The sequence below is a fragment of the Ptychodera flava genome, chromosome 8 (genome assembly GCF_041260155.1).
Source record: "Ptychodera flava strain L36383 chromosome 8, AS_Pfla_20210202, whole genome shotgun sequence".
Lineage (NCBI taxonomy): Eukaryota > Metazoa > Hemichordata > Enteropneusta > Ptychoderidae > Ptychodera > Ptychodera flava.
The window spans coordinates 30,264,063-30,285,622 of record NC_091935.1 but is presented as its reverse complement, the minus strand read 5'-3'; the positions used below and the strand labels follow the sequence as shown (position 1 = coordinate 30,285,622).

Here is a 21,560-nt window from a genome sequence, read left to right as displayed (position 1 = left end):
TTATAAAATTCCGGTATTCACAGAATTGCACAAGTTACAGAAGATTACTTGATCGTCGGAGGAACCAAAGGGTCATCCAATCACTGATTCACATGTAGTACACTACATATGCTGTGCCATGAAAAACACTTGATATCCACTGTTAAGGTAGCTTACATACCATATAGACCCTTTCAGATTTTAATTTTTTTTCTCAGTTATAGAAGTCCCAAACCCCAATAAAGTATACATTTTCTGAAAGCCCTGATGTTGGGAAATCCGACCATGAACAGTACACAGTCATAATAGTCATGTGGCAACCGTTATGCTGAACCTTCCAAATATCAGTTTTTTCCTCCCTTCAGCGAGCACGCTGTACAATTTCCAGTTGAAATTTATGCATTTTTGATTTTTTGATTTTTGGAGGTTCTGCAAAACACTTGTCACATGACTATTATCAAATAATGACTGACTATGTACTGTGCACAGTTGGATTTCCCAATATCAGGGCTTTCAGAAATACTTTATTGGGGTTTGGGACTTCTATAACTGAGAAAAAAAATCTGAAAGTGTCTATAAGGTATCCAGCTACCTTAATGAAATCTGTAACTTGGATGTTGACCTTGGTTTTTCTTATCTTGATGACATTGAAAACTCATTCCAGCAACAGTAAACTGTATCAGAAAAATCAAGGTCAACATCCAAATTACAGTTTTCATTAAGGTATCTAGATACGGTACCTTAATGTAAACTGTAACTTGACCTTGACTTTTCTGATCTTGATGACATTGAAAACTCATTCCAGCAACAGTAAACTGTATTATGTAGTTCAATTGCAAATGTTTTCCATTTCAAAAACACTTCCATCATTTAATCACAGTACTTTCAGTACATACCAATGTAGGAAATCGAGTACCACATGCATGAAGGGGAAATTAGGCTGAAAGTGTTACAAAATCTCTCCTAAATCTTGGTTATCTCTCTTCTACTTTTTCTCTTTTCCATACCACTCGCTAAAATATCAAAAAGCATCAAACAAAAATTCAAAAGGCACAGAAAAGGTGTGTTGTCTGCAGACTATGAATAAGTATATGTCATCAAAACAACAGATAAGTCATGAATTTGTATAGGTATACTTATTCAACCGTTAGTGCATTTTCTTCAGAGAGAGTAAAGTTAGACTGTCGACAGTCCCTCATACCTTTTCTGTCTCTTATTGGTGTAGTCTCTCGCACATATGATGGTGGGGAGAAACGCAAGCAAAGTGCCAAAGGCGTGAGCCGCGAGTGCCATAAGGCACGAGGGACTGTCGTCTTCCGTAGCACCCTCAACAACAACAGGGAAGAGCCTGTTGTAACCTAGCGCAGAGGAAATGATTGACAGGTGTAGCAGGTCGCAGGCCACCGGTCACGGCATGGCCAGATGGAAACAGTACCAACCTAACGTAGCGAAAACCCAGTTCCTAGATCCTGCAACAGACAGCAGTCCCTTGTGTCAATGTATGCTTTCAGAATGCCCAGGTTGCACCTTTGGCGCTACGCTTGCGATTCCCCCAACTGTCGTAAGTGCAAGAGACTACACCAATAAAGTACAGAAAAGGCACAAGGGACTGTCGACAGTCTAAGTACAAGTATGTAGCTGTTGGAAGTGGTCATCGTCTCACCCCGCGATGGCACTGTAACAGAAGTCTTGTCACTTGACCTGGCAAAAACAGGTATTTGCTATCCCTTGCAATCCTATCCTATTCCAATGTCCTGAAGTAATATTTTTAGTATATCAATTTATCTCAAAGTATCTAAAAATGAAGCTCCCAATAACATATCATGCACTATCACTAAAAAGGCCAGGAAACCAATACAATTTTTCTGGTTTGGCTTGTTCATCCACCCAGGCAAGGCCTTCTTTCACCATATAGTTGATAGCTAACTTTGCCCGTTCATCTTCCCATCCAAGCTGCCTCTTCAGTTGTGATACAGACGTGTTTCCAGTGTCCTTTGCCGCCTGCAGTACACTCGTGTGGTCCATGTTCAATTCTGCTGGCACGGACTGGACTAGATACGTGTTACCATCGCCAACTTTTAACAGCGTGAAGCCATTTCCTAAAATTTTAAGTTTCTTGATAGCGCGCATTAAATCATCCGCACTTACGTCCTGTGCTTGTTTGGACTTCCCCTTGTAGTCCTGACCTTAATAAGAAGTTCGTTTAGGTAGAGGAGCCCGCCATTTCTGTGCTGTGTTGCCAAACACACCTCAATAATCTGAACACCGAGCTCGTAATAGAAATCGCCCACGCCCAACATTTCTGACCAGAACCCCTTGTTAGAAGCCAACGGATCGACGCCAATAGTTGCGCACATTTCTTGAAACTGAGTTCTGAATTCAGGATTCTTACGAATTTCGGTCTTATGTTTCCCAGCAAAATCCTCCAGGTTTGTCCTGAACGCCTCAAGTTGCTTTGACATCTGTGCTATTTGATCTTCGGCTATCGAAGTCCCCTTGTCTTTAAACTTGGCCTCCGCAAGGCGCTTTTTGTTGATAGCACCCACTCCCCCGGCTCTTCGATGCATTTTAAAAAATGTAGTTGTTGATGAACCAACCTTTACGAAATCTTTACGTTTATATGTTGACTACACGTTGTTTTGGCGTGCCCGAGCTCGGAGGATACCTGGCAAGACGAATCTGATCGGCGTTCTCTATGCGCGACCTTTGACACAGACACAGGCTCGTTCGCAGACGATTATATCAGGTTCGATTTTATCTGCCACACCCCCTCCCCTAGACTTGGTTCAAGTCTGTGATTTGTGAATGTTTGAGTGGAGTGAACGCAATGATTTGTATTCTGCTTTCATGTGAAATGCGCAAGTGAATGGACGCGATGAGTGGAGTGAACGCTATACAGCGGAGTTTCACCCGGAATCAGGAATCCGGGAGAAACTAACTCACTACTGCGCAGACTCAAACGTTACGCATTCAATCGCTGGGAAAACCTGGCGTGAGCTGCCAAATTCCGGATAGGTTTGTACGAAATAGGAGAGACACATGAGAAACTATTATAAATGATTTTAATTTTGTAATTCACAGACTTGAACCAAGTCTACCCCTCCCCCTTCTTTCACTGAACGTTTCAAATCGAGTGCATGAATGTAAATTCTATCGAAAATTACATAAATTCCGTTTTAAAAGTAAGTTTTGGTTTTATTAATAAGTATGGTTTTATTAATATCACCACGGCAGTACGCGCCTTCATAGGGAAAAACTTGCACAAACTTCCCTAAAGGAAACTTTTAATCAATCTCTTTCAAAAGGAAGAACTTAACACAAATCGGGGGTCCACGGTACCGTGCATTTTTTTTCTACAAGAGAAACAAAATTAACCTATATATAAAATTCAACATGGCCGTTATCCCTTTAAGTCTATGGGAAAAAATGAAATTTTCCATTTTCACAAAAATAAGCCGGTGACAACTTTATTTAGGCCTACTATACTACGGAAAAGAACTCTGAAAGTTTGAGACTCCAAATATCTATCCGTCCCCGAAAACACGTACCCATAGGTACTGAAGCCGTCCGGCGATTTTTTATCTACTAGTACTCAGATACGATTTTATTTCAACACCGTGACTGGTCCTGTGGAGGGACCGAGTTAATACCGATAGAGCTCGTGTTCGCAGTTCCATTTGCGCAAGATTCATCCACGACACGAGTCTTCCCAATGACGGTGGAGAGTTTTAATAAGATTGTGTGAATAATACTACCCTACCTACTTATTTACTTGCTTAATGATACGTAGTTATACCTATAAATACTGCGGTTTCTGGACGCAGGCTGATGTCTCTGTATATATCCATAATATCAACCGTCGCATGTAGTGGAGGTGAAATGTTCTAAAAAAGTTCCACAGGGTTTATCTAACTTATTTAGGGACAGAAATGTTGCTGCGTTAGCGCTAGAGCCATATTGTCGTTTAGAATTTTACAAACATACCTCATATTTTTTTGTATGTAAACTTTAGCAGCTTTAGTTACTTCATAATCCATCTAATTAGCAAGTGAATGATTTTGTTTTGTAGTTCTTTTTTTTTAATGCATTTTTAAGAGTTTCAATGTTTTTTTTTTATGATACAAATACTGCTAGCGCATTCAAGTCGAGGTCGAACTAAAACTTAACCGTTCGGGAGTAACAGAAATGTTCTATTATCATCGCATCGCCTGATGATGTGAGTCTAATTGGGGTTAAGATGAGCTTCATTCTTTGCTAGGGCTGCATTCACAACTACTGGGGGTGCAAGAGGAATCGCGATTGAAATCTTTTTTTTCTTCTTATATTTTTCAGATCACCCTCCAATACGCGGCCTAAAAAATCAAATCTCCTCCATCTGTATGGTCAAGACTGTTTAAGTCCCCTCCCCAAGAAAAGCTATGCCATAGTATGAAGAGAGTGTACGTCAGCAGAGAGTTGTATCGGGCCAAGTAATGATAGTGTCCTTGTAGTGTTTCTTATGACATCCACATTACGTCTGAAACAACAACAACAACAACAACAACAACAACAACAACAGTTATGTTCGTTGAATTTTATTGGTCAACAAAAACATGACTAATAAACATAAACAACAATACAAACAACAACAACAACAACAACCAGATTTCTGGGTTCCCTATGCTCAACACAGAATAAAGAAATATCAGAATTATTAAAAGTTTATCCGTGAAGACGAATGGAATTTCACTTGCATTCCGTAGGATTTGACAGTGACCTTGATCCCATCAAGAACTGAACTGAAATCTGCTCTGCAGCTGTCACTGCATTGTGTATAGCCCTATTTTATGGAAGACCGGTCACGACATGCGACATGCGACCTGCGACTTCAAAACTGCGACCTGCGTCCCGCGAGTTTGAAACATGCGACCTGCGACTTCGGCATTTAGACCTACGTGTAACCTGCGACTTCACAACAGCGACCTGCGTGTTTGTCAAACTGCGACCTGCGACTTCACAACTGCGACATGTGACAACAACACGTAACGTTCATGGTGTTTTCCTCAGTATTAGATTGAGGCGTCTTGCGTGAACTTTAATCCTTTGAGCGCCAAAGTCTATTTTTGTCCCCTTTATATAATAAACCCCTGTCAATTTTTCTCCAATTTTTGCAAAAAAATTGGGAAAAACCTGTAGCCAATGAAATGTGATGTCGATTTGGTCCAAAATTATCAAAAAATTACAGAAAAATCATACAATTGGTAAAATTTTGCACTAAAATTTTGGTGGGAGAAATTACAGTGCTCAAAGGGTAAAACGTGGAAAGGAGATTTAACGTTCAACATCGATCAATTAATAAGCCATTGCTTTCGCTTTGGTAAATCGTTCACCAAGTCTGGCAAAACTCAATTCATGTACACACCAGTTCACTCATTTCATCTGGAGAGATAATTTTATGACGGAAATGTTGACAGTCCGTGTTAATGCATGGAAAATAATATGCTACGTGATAGGCATTTATATGTTTATATTATAATTTCAAATTATTTTAGATATTCTTCGTCTGCCTTACCTCGCTTCTTTCCTTATGTTATCGACAAACTTTTTGATTTTTAGAAATCTCTGGTATTTATCCTCATTCACTGTGGTATAACCATCTAGCTGTCTGTTTAATTCATCAGTTGTCCCCCTGTATCATAACTGCGTCAGTGACATTGCAAACATTCGAATTTTCAGTTATTGTCGTTCATTTTCTAACATTTCCAATTTTGTTCCAATTCTCTAGTGATTGATCATCGGATGTTGCCATCTTTTCGTCTAATTTCATTTTTACTTTTCGTCAAAAAATCGAATTGATCCAACTTTTGTTCTGTTGGAAAAATAAAAATATTCTTACTGGTTAACTTCGGACTACATTTGTCTACACAAATAACATATGCAAAGTAAAGCAGTTAAAATAATACTGATATTGACAGAAGTGCAAACATATTTGCTAACCATGAATAGCCAGAGACCGACTCAAGTTCTTTATAGATAACGCGAGTTAAAACTGTAAAACAGGACATAATTAAACCCTCCTACAATCCTATTTTCAGTCTTTAAGCCTAATATGTACATACTATAATATGTACATATTATTTTTTGTGTGTATATAATATTTTAGATCATGTAGGCAGAAAAGTTCCAGAAACTATTAAACACTGATGTAGACGTTTAAAACCCTATTGCTATTGCATATTTCAGATCGGTTTGCCTTTCGTAAGAAGGAAAATAAATTTGTGCTCTTCGTTTGTGGAATTCTCTACCGTCACAGCTTCATGCACTTCTATCGCTGGTTGAATTCTTTCGCTGGCCGATTTTTGCGTAGGCCAGCGGTGCGAAAATAATGCTCTGGTCGCGAGAATGCGGTAAACCAGCTGTTTTAATATAGTGCAATGGTGTCCCTCGTGTTTTTCAGGCTCGTGTTCAGAGCAATGGTGCGAACAAATCAAGACTGATATCGCAGTTTGACAAACACGCAGGACGCAGGTCGCTGTTGTGAAGTCGCAGGTTAGGCCTACACCTTGGTCTAAATGCCGAAGTCGCAGGTCGTATGTTTCAAACTCGCAGGACGCAGGTCGCAGTTTTGAAGTCGCAGGTCGCATGTCGCATGTCGTGACCGGTCTTCCATACTATTTTAAAACTGGACGTGTGTACGGCGCTTATCTGACAAAACGTGCTTATCTGACAAAACTCTTTTTAGCAATACCCTGGGGAGTCACTTTAGCCAGCGCACTTCATGCGCGCGGTACATGTCGTCGCTTCGTACGATGTCGTGTACACAGAGTGTGCCAATTTAACGTTAATACGAATTCTTCTATACGAAGGATTTTGTTTCTGTAAACTACTCTCAAATTGTTGACGTGTAGTTTTTTATTGTGGTTGTTCTTCCATCGGCCGGGCTCGCGCTCGCTCACTGTACAAAGTACTGTACGAGCCCACTGTCGTTTTGTGGAGGGACCGTGACGAGCCCATGGAGATAACTCCGTATTGCAACATGTAGGTGCTTTTCTTATCATACACTTGCATGTTTATTGAATATAATTTATGTACTTCAATGGCAAAATTAGCGATCGAGGAAGGTGATGAAAAACAAAAATAAAAGTACTCTGCTTGCTATTCTTGACCGCGGAGTGACGTCACTTTCACCTCACGCACGCGAGTGAGGTGAATTGGGATTTGACTATACAGAACAGTGAACAATGCAGAAATTATGTGACAAAGGACGGAACTTAGTTTTATCATTGACATAATGTTGAAACTTTGAATACTGGTGTAAAGGTTGAAAAATCCACACTTCAATATTTTGTTCTCACGGCAGTGTGACGCAAAATGACGTTAAAAACCGCAAGTTCCCGGATGTCCGCGGTCAAGAATTGCCGCATTGTGATGTGGGTGGTTTTGATACTCCCGCCACCGTGAGAGCGCACGACCTCATGTGACCTCGTGCCCTCTCCTCTACCCCTTAAGACAGCCTCTATGTGTTGATCGATGTATACACAATGATTAATTGAGGTGCTCGGCGATTTTACGCAATCAATGAAATTTACTATATTTTTTAACTAGTTTATGGCTGTTTTGTGATGTTTGTGATTTTAGACTTCTGTAATTAAAATTTCATTCGTGTGTTTTAACAGACAAAGTATTTTGTGAGGGATTACTTTCCACAAATGAGTAAGGCTACAAGCAGTAATTAGTTATTTTTGTCAGATAAGCACGTTTTGTCAGATAAGCGCCGTACAGACGTGGCGTAGATTTTGCCAAGAAATATCGCCCTCAACGGTGTATTTCCTATGACGTCATAAGGAAACCTTTCAATCTACTTATGTAAACACCTGTTGTTAGAAGGAAAACGTCGTCTCTCGGACAATTTCTACGTTATTGCAGCCCATTTTGAGAACCCAAAATGGGTTCTGGGGCCAGCAAAAATCCAACAGTTGGTTTACCAATGAGTCCTCGAGTGGAATTTGCCGAAAAAAATGCCCCGAAAGGCGCACAGGTAAACCCTTGTATTTGACTTAATCGGTGCAGCGGTTGTTAGCTGTTGGTCCATATCAATTACTCCATAGCTTTGGTGTTTTCAGACGTGATTTCTGCCTTTAACGGGCTGATCTTGAATTTGCGACTGTGGTTGAGCTCAAGTGTGTCGGGCATGAGAGCCGCCGGCGCAAAATACCTGTTCTCGAATATACCTTTCACTTTATAGCATGACAGTATTAGCCCCCTCACTCACTTGTGTCTATGGTTGAGCGCAGAGCAACCATGCTTTAAGCAACCCCTACCTACCCAATTACATAAATTGAAAATCGGATTAATTTGAGACTTTTCTTTCTTTTTTCTCAAATTTTGTCATGGTCCTGTTAGTGAAGAATGTTTGCTCCACGTTTAATAACCCAAGTTATGGCCGTGGCACTTTTTCTGATACAAAAAGACCCCTAGCCTCATGTCTAACTGCTCCAGTGTTTTGATATTGGTGTCCCAAAAGTTACTTTTAGTATCATTCACTGATTTTTCAATTGAAGCCATAAAAGTGCTTATTTGACTGGGAAAATTACGTCCCTTGTTCCCTTTCATTATCCCTCTAGTAATCGGCTCTGAATGCTGTTGGAGTTCCTTCGTTCTCATATATATGATGCCAAATTATGGTAAATTATGGCAAACTTATCTAAACTTATTCCACTGATTTATCCATTTTTTACAGCCACTACTCATAGACACGCCAGCACTGATTGACTTAGGCCATGGAACAGTCAGGTACCGAGTTGGACAAGGAGATGAGCGTAAACCAGAACCCAAGAAAGCTAAAGCAGGATATTTCTATCATCCAAGATTAGATGACTACAGTGAAGGTGAGACACAATCCATTCATGCGTGAGGATTTGAAGTACACGTATTGTTGATATAACAAACTTTCCTCTTGTCCAGGTGTTAGCTTAATTCCCATTAAACCTAAATTAAATAATTGCTGTCTGGAGCAGCTGTTTTGCTTCAATATTTGTACTCTTTCATTTTTTTACTTTTCTCCCTTAAACCACCCACAGTTTCAAATATACCTATTCCATTCAGTTGAGGTTGGCATCTAGGAAAAATATATCTATAGTGGTTGACCATCATGTTCTGACTAATTACTATGGATAATACAAGGCAACTTTTCAATGTTTTGTTTTCAGAATTGCTGTGTTTGTTGTCATTTCGCTAGCAATTCTGATGATTCAGTATATGAAATATTTCTCCAGGTCTTGATGTGATTACAGGGGATAGATTAGTGTGAATTATTGACACAGGCAGGAATGAGACAGGAATGAATTAATTAATTTTAATTTTAGCTTCTTCCTTCCAGTAGTCTGATAGACCAGTTATGATGGTAGTAATTAAAATCTTAAAAATCAATGAGTATGGGCCAATGTGATTTGCTAATCCCTGATAGCCAACTAAGGCAAAAAGGAAAGGTTTGTTTGTAGTTCTCGACATACTGCAATAGTAATGCAACTTAAGGTTTTCTTTCTTTCCAAACACTTTGTTGTAAGATTATAGTAACAGTTATCTTTTTTTCCATTGACTACAAAACAAAATTTCTCTTCGTTGTCTAAGCATCTTATTACTTTGCAGGATAGGCACCTCCACATAGAGTCTATCAGTTTTACCGATATAATATTGTGAATCATGCAGGATGTGTGTCAGCCATTTTTTGGGGAACACTGTGGTGGAGATTTTTTTGCACAAACCCGAAAAAGGAAAAGAAAAAAGATGACCCAACGGCTGAGTAATGCAGGCGATGACCACACACAAAACATTTTTAGATGTAATTTGTGTCTTGAAGATTCTGTTTCACTTTGAAATGACTGTCCAGTCAATACTAGATTCAAACAATTTATACTCAGCAGAATAACTTCAAGAGCTAGTAGCTTTAACTTTTGCTGATTTTTTCACTGTTCTCGCTTAGAGTGTCCACTAAAGTTCCTTGTTCTACTCCCCAAAGTATGTTGAGAGACTCAGTATTAAGCCAGTCAGCTTAGTCTGTACATGTGTAGCTTGCATTGTTGTTGTTGACAAGCAAATTTTGGTATGAACTAGAATTCAAATCTGAACAATGACAATGCATTTTACGCATATTAGACACTGCGTTGACAAGCTGTATAGTATATGCGTTCCTATATGCTTTGGGAGTAGAACAAGACCTTGTTATTAACATACAAAACAAAAATAAAGAAAAAAATCTTTCATGTCATTTTTGTCCGCAGAGGCCAGTGAGCAGCCTGAGGACACTTTCAAATACAATTACGTCTACAAAGCACCTTTGAAAGCCAGAGGCAAGAAGCTGTTCTATGTATACGGCATTGGTATGAATTCCATGGATCAAGCAAAGATGGTGAAGAAACCATATTACAGACCCAAAGGCAAAGGATATCTGTGGCCGAGCTCCTTCAGGAAGTCTAACCATGTATACTATGAAATTACTTTTGTTGAACAAGGTGAGTGAAATCTTATCAGGTTCAAAACTTTCTTTTGCTTGTAACCAAAGAGATCAGAAAACATTAGGCACATAAATTGAGGTTTTGAAGGAGGCGGAAATGAGGATACAATGTAGGTGATAACACTGGGTTGATCTTTAACTGTTTTTTCTGCTGTGTTTTGATAGAGCAGTGTTGCCGATGTATGGTAGGCAGTGCCTCCGAAGGTGATAAAATTCTGATTTCATCGCCTGACTTTGATATCATGTGACTTTTGCAACATCAAGCAATCTTTGGACTATTGTAATGCCATTATTAATGTTTGTAAATTTAGATGTAAGTTTCTGCCTGATTTACAAATTAATACCATAAAAACTACTGATTACATTCATCTTATGTATCTTCAGAGGCTGATCTGTTAGATTCTGACAGTGATGGGGAGGATATTGCGGATGAAAGTGAGGAAAAGATCACAGACAACATCAGGTAACCACTTTGATCGGTGTGTTGCTCTCATTGACAAAAAAGATGGTGGATTTTGATCTAATGTGAAAAATCAAGTTATTATTTAAAGATTTACATCTGTCCGTGCAAGTTAGAAAAAAGTTACAAACATACTTTATTGTGTAAAGACATAAAACTATTTTAGGACGATTTGAATAGTTTCAGGGAGAATAGACACTTACATATTCATGTTTCCGTGTTTGATTTGTACCAAGTCTTTTATATTTGTGCAAAAAATTGTAATTATGTGCCAGTTTTAATTTTTTCTGAATCAAAACTACTTTTTAATAGAATCTGATATGTTCACCTCATGTGACCATCACAAAAAAGTTGTTTACCATATTTTTAAAGACAGCGTGCTTGCCAAAATCATTTAAATACAGTCAATAATGATGATGTCAGTGTGCATGATTTGACAAAAAAATAAGGCTTTTATTTGTTGCCAATTAACACTCATGAATTTTCTGTTTTTGATACATTTCAGATTCAACCTGAAAGAGGATGACACTGTTGAGAAACTGAAGAAGAGAATATCAGTGAGGCTGCTGGTTCCTGTCTTGAATGTACATCTAAGTCACAGGGAAACTGAACTCAGGTAAAACTGCAAACACAGAAAGTACAGCTGTTGAAGAAACCAACTGGTAAATGTGATTGTTGGTAGTGGCAGCAAGTAGTGCAACAAATCAGCAATATCTTATGCTTGCCACTAGAGGGCGCTGCATGGATCATATCTATCCATATTCAGGGAACTTTTTGGTCAGCTACATGAAAATATTGACCAATGCATGGTTGACTCTACACAAGGTAGAGTGATGTCTGTTTCAGGAGAGCCTGGCAGCCCAATAGTAGAACATGTATTTCAATCCTGCAACCACAATGGTTTGACCCGAGCCTTTTGTTTTTGACTGGGAAGCTTGACCTGTAGTCAGGGATATAGGGGTGTTGGTGCACTGTGAATGTCCTTTTTGAACAGCTCTTTCATGAAAACATAAATTTGATGTGTTTTCCATATTACTTTTTCAGCAATGATGACATCGTTGGAAAGTTACGAACAATGGATGAAGGAAGCTTCAAGAGATTTACAATTGAACTACAAGCAGTGTAAAGTACTTCCAAGTTGACAAATCTGCCGTCCAGGATATTGGTTTTTACATTCCAGAGGGTATTTTAGTATATGTATGTACATATTTATGAATTTGATTACTGACTAGTACTTACTGTAAGGATATCTGGGAAGGTTTAATTTAAGGTCTGATGATCAATGGAAACTTTGTCGTGTGATGACAAATATAAAGGCAATAAGTTTTGCTGAAGGAACATCCACGCTCGATTATTAATTTTTGTGGTCTTTGATGTTTTTGATAAGAATTGAATCCATTCCAAATGTTGTAAATTAATGTAATTTGACACATGAAAGATAGACTACAGGGCAATCAGGTAACTGGAAATTGTGGATAGACATGGCAAGTTACAATTACTATCATTTACCTAGGGGAGTGATATTAGAAGGTATTTGTACCATATCATATGAACGAACTCCTAAGGTGGTAAACATGATTCTTTTGTGTTCATTTGCTCTAATCATGGTAATGCTCCAGTCAAATTTCCTCAGTCACAGTACATGGTATATTTTGAATGCTTGTCGATTACAACAGTGTTACAAAATTAATGAAGCAAGGACATTTTTGCAACTTGTAACATGTCTCGCATGTGGGACTACAAGTGTGTAAATGTGATTTTAAGGCCTGTAGTGTCAATTATTTTGTTTGATTTTCATGATCTACTCTGAACTCTTTATGTTCAGTACCTTAGAATCAATATATAAATAACTTTAACTTTGATCACAACAATTTCATATTTTACACAATAAGCTGGTATCATGGGAAAACGTAAATCCTTAAGGGCTTTTCTAATGTACAATTTCTAATGACTCATACATACATGCATGTGTATAGAATAATACAGTAAAGTGTTGTAGTGTGTGTTTGAGTATGTATATATAGAAAGAGATATAGATATGTACACACACACACACATATATACATTATGTGTATGTGTATGTATGTGAGTGTGTGTGTGTGTGTGTGTATAATGTACATATATTGTTTTATCATGACTCACCTGCCATTCATGGATCAATTCATAACTCTTTTAAGAAAGCATCATTTTGCTTGACTTAACTTTATACAATTTTGAAATAATGTCTAATTTTTTTACGTGCTGTACATCTTTTGCAATTAAAGTCATGAAGAAAAAATAAAAAGATTGATAACGTAATAGTTCGTATCATTTTTTTTAACCCTTTTCAGTACCTCCAATCTCAATCCAGAATTCCATTGTTATGGGCTGAAAACAGACTGTGTGCCAACTTTTACTATTTGTGGTCTATGTTTGCAAATGTGCGTCTTCAAATCTACCATATCTTGAAAGGGAAATTGTTATTGTTCACAGTCCAATATTCTATCAGTTGGCACTGGAGGCGAGAGACACCAAACATATTCTTTAACTGATTGCCCTTTGACTCAAAGCAGTGTATTTTGGTGACAATCAGATAGATAAATGACGAACGTAAGGTTGGCATCATCCTCATCCTCAGCCTCAGGTGACCTTTCTAGCTGATGCTGAAAATGACGCTACTCAGCGTCGGCTTCAGCGTCGTAAGGGCTAAGAACGTTGGGTTGTAACTACATCGTGAGAAACGGATATTAAAAGGTGAGGTTACTAAATATTATGAAATACAAACCCCACTGTGTTTTGATTAACATTTACAGTGATATGTAACTTGGAGCACATTTTTAAAGTCATTTTACACTTATCATTCCATCAGATGCATTTAAGAATAATCGGATCTGACGCCGGTGAAGCTGACGCTGTAGCGTCGTCCTCATCCTCATTTTCGCGTGACCCCTGAGGATGAGGATGAGTATGACGCCAATGTTACTCTCGTAGATAAATGTACCGAACAGTAACATTAATCCAGACTCTTATGAATCTACAAAAGTGACAATGATAGCCATGCAAACATTGATAGGTTTCCAAGTGACAAAATCCATTAGAGTGTGCCCCAACCTGGAAATTATTGAATCAGTATCAATCAAAGTAAAGTTTGTGTGATTTCAAAGTTCCACTGACACAAACATCCATCAAATAAATACATAAATGTCTGTCAAGTTGTCAGTCTGAGTTGTGAATTCTGCCATCTCTAACTTCAATGTATATACTCTCTTGTTATTTCCATCTCACAATTTGGGCAACTTTATGACAAAGGACACTCAAACTGAATGAAGGCAAACCACACATGATCTAGATAATTAATATGACCAGTGTCATGAACACAGAATAATTTTATTGCAAAGTACCAGGTGTACAAAGGAATATGCAAATTTTATACAAGTGTCAGTCAGATAAAAACCGCTACAAGGTCAATATTATACAACTACAGGTCAGATACAAATTATATATCATACAGAGTTCACAGCCTGAACTAATTTTCAACCAATCAGATTTCAAATATACAATTATTCATTACACTTTGAAAGAGTGTGTGGACGGTTCAGTTTTGCTTTAAAATTGGTAGTTTCATAATCAGGGAATGTTCATGTAAAAAAGTTAAAACTGATGTCGATTCTGGAGCATGTTAGTCCACTGCAGTTTTGAGACTGTGTGCATCGATATCAGCTGTTGGGGCCACACTACCAGTGTTGAAAATCGACTTGAAGTCCTGTGAATGAATACAAAAGAGGAAGAATAAGCAAACTGAAAGTCTTTCAAAAGGAGTTGTGGAGTGGTTTGCATTAGGAGGAGAGGGAGAGAATCATTATTGTCACTTGTTCACATCCAAAGTTAAGTACAACCCTACACTTTTATAAGGTACAGATGCACCTCTATAGGTCTGCATAGCAAGGGCAAAACATGATTCAAATTGACACTTTATTTCAGCAAAGTGCTGAAATTTTTGCAAAATATCCAGATGTTTCTTGTACATGTTGACAAATGGACATAAAACTATGGTCAACAACAATTAAGAAGCAGCCTTCAGGGTCCTAGCTTAAATGTCCAATCAGTAAATATCTGTCTTTTAAGACAATGTCGCCACAGTTTTCATCAGCGGAAAGACTTACGGGATTCATATAAAGAGGTGAGAAGTAGGTACTTACAGGGGTTTTGTATCTTTTACACATCTGCAGACAATCCTGTATGATGGGATGTTCTATCAAAGTCATGAACAGGACAGGTTCTAAGTTTTCACTGCCGAGGTCTTGGTAGACTCCTGCCAAGCGTTCTCGGGAAAAGGTGTCCTGGGGGTCGGAGGTCACGCTGAATCGATGGCTGTCACCAAGACGAGGCTGTCCATGATGAAGGACCTTGTGACAAAATCAACATTTAATTTTTATATAAGAAACCTGGCTCAACAACCTTGATGAAATATTCTCAATTCTGAAAACCCCCTCTACCACTTTTAGATAATACTAAGATAATTTTTTTGTTTAAAGATAATCTAACGCAATCACAGGTGAACTGTGAGACAACATCTAGGTCCTTTCAGAATGTTCCTAAAATGTCATGAAGGCTGATTTCAGGTAGACGGACTAAGGTAAACTGAACGACAACACCAAAGGTAATGGTCACAGACTTGTCTGTCTATCTTAAATGATCTAGAATAAAATAGATATTTATGCATAGGACACATCAGTCAACTGACTCTGTTGTGTTCAAATTAGATGACAAGACTGTACTTACAATATCCAATGCATCTAAAGGAACTTTAGCACTATTGGCTGACTCTGGGATGAGTTCCACGGTCTGTGGTGGCTCCTCAGCCAGGGCTTCGTCAAGTTTGAGGTCACTGTCAATGGCCTCACCCTTCATTGCATCGACAACCTACAGAGGAATGAAAAAAAAACCAGGATGGTTGTGTATAAAGAAAAAATTCTGCATTGACCAGTACAGGTAGAAACTGTTTCACTGCCATTGCGTGTATGAAGATTTAATTTTTCATCATCACCAATGGGATTAGATTATGGTGTATTAACACCTTGACTTAAAATTGCTCTACCAAACATAATGTTTGTAGGTTTGGCACAGGATCTCACTGGAATTTTCCAGCCCTTAAGGTGTATAGTAATTCCTTGTGGTGCCAGAAATTTCCAGTATTTTCAAGATAAAAGGGGTTAAATAGTTTGTCCTCAGGAAATCATTCATGGCTTTATCTATCTCTGTCTCCTCTCCCAACCCCTTTCTCTCTGTCCCATCTCATGATCCTTATTGCCTGCTTTCCCGGAATCTTACCTCTTTCATCAGTTGTAGTTTTTCCTTCTGTGACTGGTCAAGTTCAGGTTCCTCTTTGCTGGGTCTGGGCATGTGAGTGCCTGCAGCCACGCTAAGCGCCCGGTAGAACCCAATCTGATAGTCAGGGTCAATGGCGTAGTATAGCAGCTGAAAGCAAAAGGAGACGACAGCGGCAAGTTAGAAGTTACGCATCAAAATGCAAAAATGAAGCAAAGACTGGAATGTTGGTTATTTTTTGTGTTCACTGCATTGTCCATCTGTGACACAATTAAAGGGAGGCAGTCGTCGGAACTTTGCTCAAAGGTTGCCAGGGACCCCTACAACTGATGTAAACACTGTATCTAGGGTATGTTGGCGATTGACGAAAGTTAAAACATGTTTGTTAACAATGAATATCGTAAAATTTAAATGTTGCAGCCTATGTTGACTTGGTGCCCTAGATATCATGCATGAAATGTTTGTAAACAAGAAAGTCACACACGCACAGTTCCGACGACTGCCCCCTTTTACCTAGCTTTCTCCATTGCTACCAGACTGTACAGTACAACTCATCGAGGATATAACACTATAGGGTTCAAAGGTCAGGGTACAAGATATTTATTTTGTAACTATAAAACATATGGTATCCTTCTACTTTTTAATTTGACACCTAGAATGATGAAGGTGAAGATAATTTCATGGATCATACAATGATAATATTATTGGTGATTCTTTGACAATCTTGCTTGATTCTCAAGAAAGTGTTGAACTTGAAAATACCATATTTGAATTCTGATGATCGAAATCCTGAAACAAAACAACTACCCACATGAACACCTCATACTTAATTTGCACAATCTTACCATGTCAACATAGTCTATCATCGGAGGCTCTGTGTTGTAGTCAGCAAAGATATCAAAGAGTATTTTCTGGATGTTACCAGTTCTGTCAAAGGCATAGGGTTCTGATGGACTCTCTGGGGATGGAGGTGGAGCATTTTGACCGAACCACAGCTCAACCTGCATTGAATGTAAGCCAGAATAAAATACAATCATAAAAATTATTTTTATATTTGGAATAATCTGGTAAACAAAGACACACAAAATGAGTATGCAAGGGACTGTAAATGAATTCTAAAACTAGAAAATTATTTGTCAACTCGTTTGCTCTCATGAACTTCATTCTTTGTGAAACTCATTCATTTATAACTGTACCAATTATATACATGATCATTGGACTCTGCTAACAGCTTTCTTATGAAAAGCTGCACACATATTGAAATATTTTTGCCAATCCCTGCACATGCTTAGCTAAAAATTTTCACAACAGAGTTGTTTCAAAAATTTGCTTTTGAACCAGTTACTGCGGCTCAAAATTCTAACATTTTTGGGGTAAAAATTAATTTTGATGAGAAAGAGTTTGCACTGAGAACATATCACAAATCTTGGAACATTTTTGTCTTTAAACCGACCTGTTCAAACTGTTCCCTGTTGACTTTACCAATGCCCAGCGTGTCAACAGCTTTGAATTTCTCCAGTGTCTCCAGCAGCTGTGCCTGAGTTGGCTGTGGCCAGGGATGGGTACACTGCAGCAAGAATGTCCGGAAATCTATGTACTCCGAGTCCGGAGACAGCTGGGATGCTACTTGTTCCAGCTGCAAGGAAAAAAGATGATGGGCTTTTAAAAAAAAATGAAAGACTTCCCTTAGTTCTAGTATTGTGATTAAACAACAATCTTATGCTCGCTAAACTTTACCCTTGCTATCATGACCATTGCTTTAAAGTTGTATTTCTGCTTATATTACTGTTCTAAGACATGCAACATTGCATGGCTACAGGGCATGTCTCCAATTGCCAGACCTTTAACTTGTCTGTACAACAGACTCGAATCAGACCTCATACTTTGACAGAAGTATACACTCAAATCAGAACACTGATTTTTCAACTCTTCTTTCAGTACCACCAGTACCAATGACACACCATACACCATAGAACCCAAAGCACTGATTTTTCAACAGTCCTCCTGTCCCACCACCAGTACCCATGACACAACATAGACCATAGAAAATACCACGACCCGGCCACAGATTGGTAGCTCATAGGTTGCTTGGTATCAGAGTGTGACAGAAAAGGAATCCAACTGACCTGAGATGCTGATGCATTCATCCAGACATCAGGAAGAGCCTCCATACCATGCTGGAAAGATACCATGATTAGTTGTGTTAGTATTTTGTTGTTTGGATATTATGTATAAGAAAGTAATATGGTGTTTCATGCATTTAGAAAAGTCTGTAGCACCAAGAAAATATCAACAGCAACTGAGTGAGCGAGAGAGAGAGAGAGAGAGAGAGAGAGAGAGAGAGAGAGAGAGAGACTACTCACTGTCAATGCTGTCAAATCTGACATCGTATCGATGAATCCTTGATTGGAGATAAATCCTGAGGGCGCTGTTTTGAGGAACTGCTCTCTCATGTTTTTGATCTGATCCACGGTGAAGGTGTCGGGCAGGATCATCTCCACCGGTGAGGGTCTCCTCGGTGGACTTGGAGAACGGTACACACGGACACCCTGTGAACAATCAGTGATTTGGAATAAGTTATACACCAGGCAAGTAACTTTATCATGGGTTTACGAGTGTTCTTTGCTGAGGAAAAGACAACTGACACTACTCTGTGTAATTCTATGTGTGTCACTTCAGACTACTACTTTGATATGCTAATCAATTTGAAAGTGAGTCTCAGCTAGTCAGGCCAGCAGTTCAATGATGAATGTATTTTGACAAAATGTTCAGAGTTTTTTTGAGTGGTAATTTCATGATTTTATCAGTGCGGTTGAAACACTCTGAAATTTGCTCATAAGTGGAATATCCTGTCATATTTTGCAATGGCTGTGCAGCCACAGATAAAAGTGTATGCATTGATAATCCACAAATTTCAGATCTGTGAACCACTGTGAGTCCGTCAGACTTTGAGAAGGTAGAGCCAGCCTTTACCTCTTCAATAATGAATTCCTTCTGCTGTATGATGAGTTTCTGTTTGATTTTCGTCTTGCTCTCCACCGCTTCCCGAGCAATGACGCACAGCTTATCAATGCTGCAAATTATAAACACAAACAGACGAATAAACAGAGATTCAAAATAATTCCAAAATGTGTACACACATTAAGGAATAGAAAATAAAATTAATCCATTTGTTCAGTAAAATACATCTCTAAATCATATCTATGTTTTAAGTGACTGCACTGGAGAACTACAGTTGGGTTCAAATGTGTTTTACCCCCTGTAACAATTTTACATATTTACAAGTTTATTTCAGTGTCAGATCAAAGGCTTTGGGGGCAACATTAGTATGATATTTGGAATTAGAAATATGTGTATCAAAGGCAGACTGGACCTTGTTGAGCCAAGATTGGAATCTCCTTTTTGAAACAGAAGTTTCCATTTCAAAAGCTAAATGTCAGTGGGTGATTGAACATGTTCTAGGATAAAAAAAAATATTCACTTGGTCTGGATTTCTTGACTGTCGCCATGCTTACCTTTCAATTTCAGTCTGGAATCTGGCACCGAGCCAATCGTTCATATTGTTATAGGCACCCTCTGCTTTGCCCTTCAACTCTTGCAGAACTTGAATGCCATGGATTCTGATCAAATCAAGACGAGTCTTCACAGCAGATTCTAAAATAGATGAAAAATCATAAATTTCTTTTTGTAACATATTATTGCTGAAACACAAGGTAAACACTGTCCTGCAACAGTTGAAGAGATCTTTTAACTGTTGTGAGAGAACACAGTTTTTCCTTGGACTTTTTAAACAAGAGAAGTAAAATTGGACTACAACTGTATATCAAATGCTTGTGTACTTGCCATGATTTTTACGATGTAATTTTGAACCACATAGATCATCATATAGATACTGTACAGGTATGCAAGTACTGAGGTGTATGCTCACTTTAGCCACTAAGTCTTTCTTGCATGACAATGCTCATTTGATGTAACATAATGTCAAATCATTCCTACTCACCTTCTTCAGCTATGGCAGCAAAATATTCCTGTTTCATCTTTTCCTTCAATTCCTTCTTGGCTTTCTCTTCAGGACTTTCCTCTGAAATGTGTAAAAAAGACACTATGTTATTAAAATATGTACAAGTTATGTATCATCAGATATAACAGATAAATCTGGTCCAGCAAAGTATATTAGGATTCAGGGATTTGCAGAGTTGATAGCATATACAGAATCAATGTCTATGTGCCAATTTATGGTACGCTGCTTGTACAAACCATTTTTCACTCAAGAATTGCATAGATAAAAACAAAGGCACTATTTCAACTGACCTGGTGGAGGAGTAGGAGCAGGTTCGGCTGAGGGCGCTCTCTTTCCCTTCTTTGGTGACTTTGGTGACTTGGATCTGGCTCTGGGTGAAGCTCCACCTGGACTTTTCCCTCTCTTTCCGGTGGGACTCTTCTTTCCACCGGGGCTTTTCCCTCTCTTGCCACCTTTCTTTCCGGTGGCTGCTGCCTTTTCTTTCTCCTTCTCCTTTTCTAATTCTTTCTGTCTTTCTGCTTCTTCTTCAGCATCCTTGGCAGCCTGTTCAGCCGCAGCCTGTCAAATGAGGACATCGGTCACAGCTATCAGTGAACTGAAAATTCCCAGAGCTTTGTTCTCTTTTATCTAAAGCGATCCTGTCAAATTTTCTACAAGTCTTGAATGTATACCAGTGTCATACATCTGAGACAATATACAAAATGTTCATCAGTCCAACCATAGCAATATCTAGATACTGAAGCAAACAAACTTTCAAACTTTTTTGGCAGGAGGAATTTCTAAACACTTATATACATAAGTTATTATAGAAAACAAAAAATTAAATAAATGGAGCTGTCTGCAGCTATTTTTTGCAAAATTCAAAGTTACAATAATGTCAACTATTTTCTGGCATGTGTCTTTTGACATTTCTTGCCTGCTTATGCAATATCTGAATTTCTGTTTGCATTATGGACAAAGGTAAGACAAAACAGATGTGATAACTTTCCTCTGTTTGATGTAGCAAGACTTTATTAACATTTTTCTGCCTTTTTAGACCTACTCAGGACAGTCCAGAGAATCCCAAATTAGAAAGATCTGAGAGGTGGCACTTTGCATAAAACAGACACTCAGATAAACACACTGACAGAAGAATAATTTTAACATCATGCACTAATATGAACGCAAAAAAAATGTAACAGACTTGACGACAGGTAAAACTAATGAACTGTTTCATTTTCTTCCTCTTTTAAAGTTCTCCTCTTTCAAAATTATCATTATAATATTTCAATGGATATTTTCAAAGTGAATGATATCAAATT

General features: G+C 38.4%; 3 protein-coding genes across 10 annotated transcripts in view; 1 reads left to right on the top strand and 2 right to left on the bottom strand.

Moving 5' to 3' along the window:
- Positions 1 to 1,629: 1,629 nt before the first annotated feature.
- On the bottom strand, positions 1,630 to 2,682 carry LOC139139032 (vacuolar-sorting protein SNF8-like). Its single transcript, XM_070707730.1, is given in 2 exon segments — positions 1,630 to 2,160; positions 2,163 to 2,682. Coding segments are annotated over 2 exon segments (744 nt in total). The 5' UTR covers positions 2,547 to 2,682; the 3' UTR covers positions 1,630 to 1,800.
- A 5,104-nt stretch (positions 2,683 to 7,786) lies between these two features.
- On the top strand, positions 7,787 to 13,103 carry LOC139139024 (uncharacterized). The gene is made up of 6 exons (XM_070707721.1): positions 7,787 to 7,996; positions 8,699 to 8,846; positions 10,239 to 10,469; positions 10,856 to 10,934; positions 11,437 to 11,547; positions 11,976 to 13,103. Exons 1-6 carry the CDS (start codon positions 7,904 to 7,906, stop codon positions 12,055 to 12,057), a joined length of 744 nt encoding a protein of 247 aa, XP_070563822.1. The 5' UTR covers positions 7,787 to 7,903; the 3' UTR covers positions 12,058 to 13,103.
- A 1,153-nt stretch (positions 13,104 to 14,256) lies between these two features.
- LOC139139023 (sperm flagellar protein 2-like) overlaps positions 14,257 to 21,560 on the bottom strand; it is a 36,674-nt gene continuing 29,370 nt past the window's right edge. For 7 of the 8 annotated variants that reach the window (XM_070707720.1, XM_070707713.1, XM_070707715.1 and 4 more), the window contains 12 exons: positions 20,550 to 20,817; positions 20,239 to 20,319; positions 19,754 to 19,892; positions 19,212 to 19,311; positions 18,602 to 18,787; positions 18,365 to 18,415; positions 17,692 to 17,874; positions 17,084 to 17,239; positions 16,242 to 16,388; positions 15,693 to 15,833; positions 15,110 to 15,316; positions 14,257 to 14,673 (listed from right to left, as the gene is read on the bottom strand). In XM_070707720.1, coding sequence (XP_070563821.1) covers positions 14,590 to 14,673; positions 15,110 to 15,316; positions 15,693 to 15,833; positions 16,242 to 16,388; positions 17,084 to 17,239; positions 17,692 to 17,874; positions 18,365 to 18,415; positions 18,602 to 18,787; positions 19,212 to 19,311; positions 19,754 to 19,892; positions 20,239 to 20,319; positions 20,550 to 20,817 — 1,743 coding nt within the window. In that variant the 3' untranslated portion in view covers positions 14,257 to 14,589. The remainder of the gene's footprint in view (positions 14,674 to 15,109; positions 15,317 to 15,692; positions 15,834 to 16,241; positions 16,389 to 17,083; positions 17,240 to 17,691; positions 17,875 to 18,364; positions 18,416 to 18,601; positions 18,788 to 19,211; positions 19,312 to 19,753; positions 19,893 to 20,238; positions 20,320 to 20,549; positions 20,818 to 21,560) is intronic. The other variant, XM_070707718.1, reaches the window with a different exon arrangement.

Bases quoted from the DNA above. Each gene is read 5' to 3' on its own strand.
- LOC139139024 (XM_070707721.1), top strand. From the start codon at position 7,904: ATGGGTTCTGGGGCCAGCAAAAATCCAACAGTTGGTTTACCAATGAGT. The intron at 7,997-8,698 runs GTAAACCCTTGT...CATTTTTTACAG, and splicing joins ATGCCCCGAAAGGCGCACAG to CCACTACTCATAGACACGCC. The intron at 11,548-11,975 runs GTAAAACTGCAA...TTACTTTTTCAG, and splicing joins CACAGGGAAACTGAACTCAG to CAATGATGACATCGTTGGAA.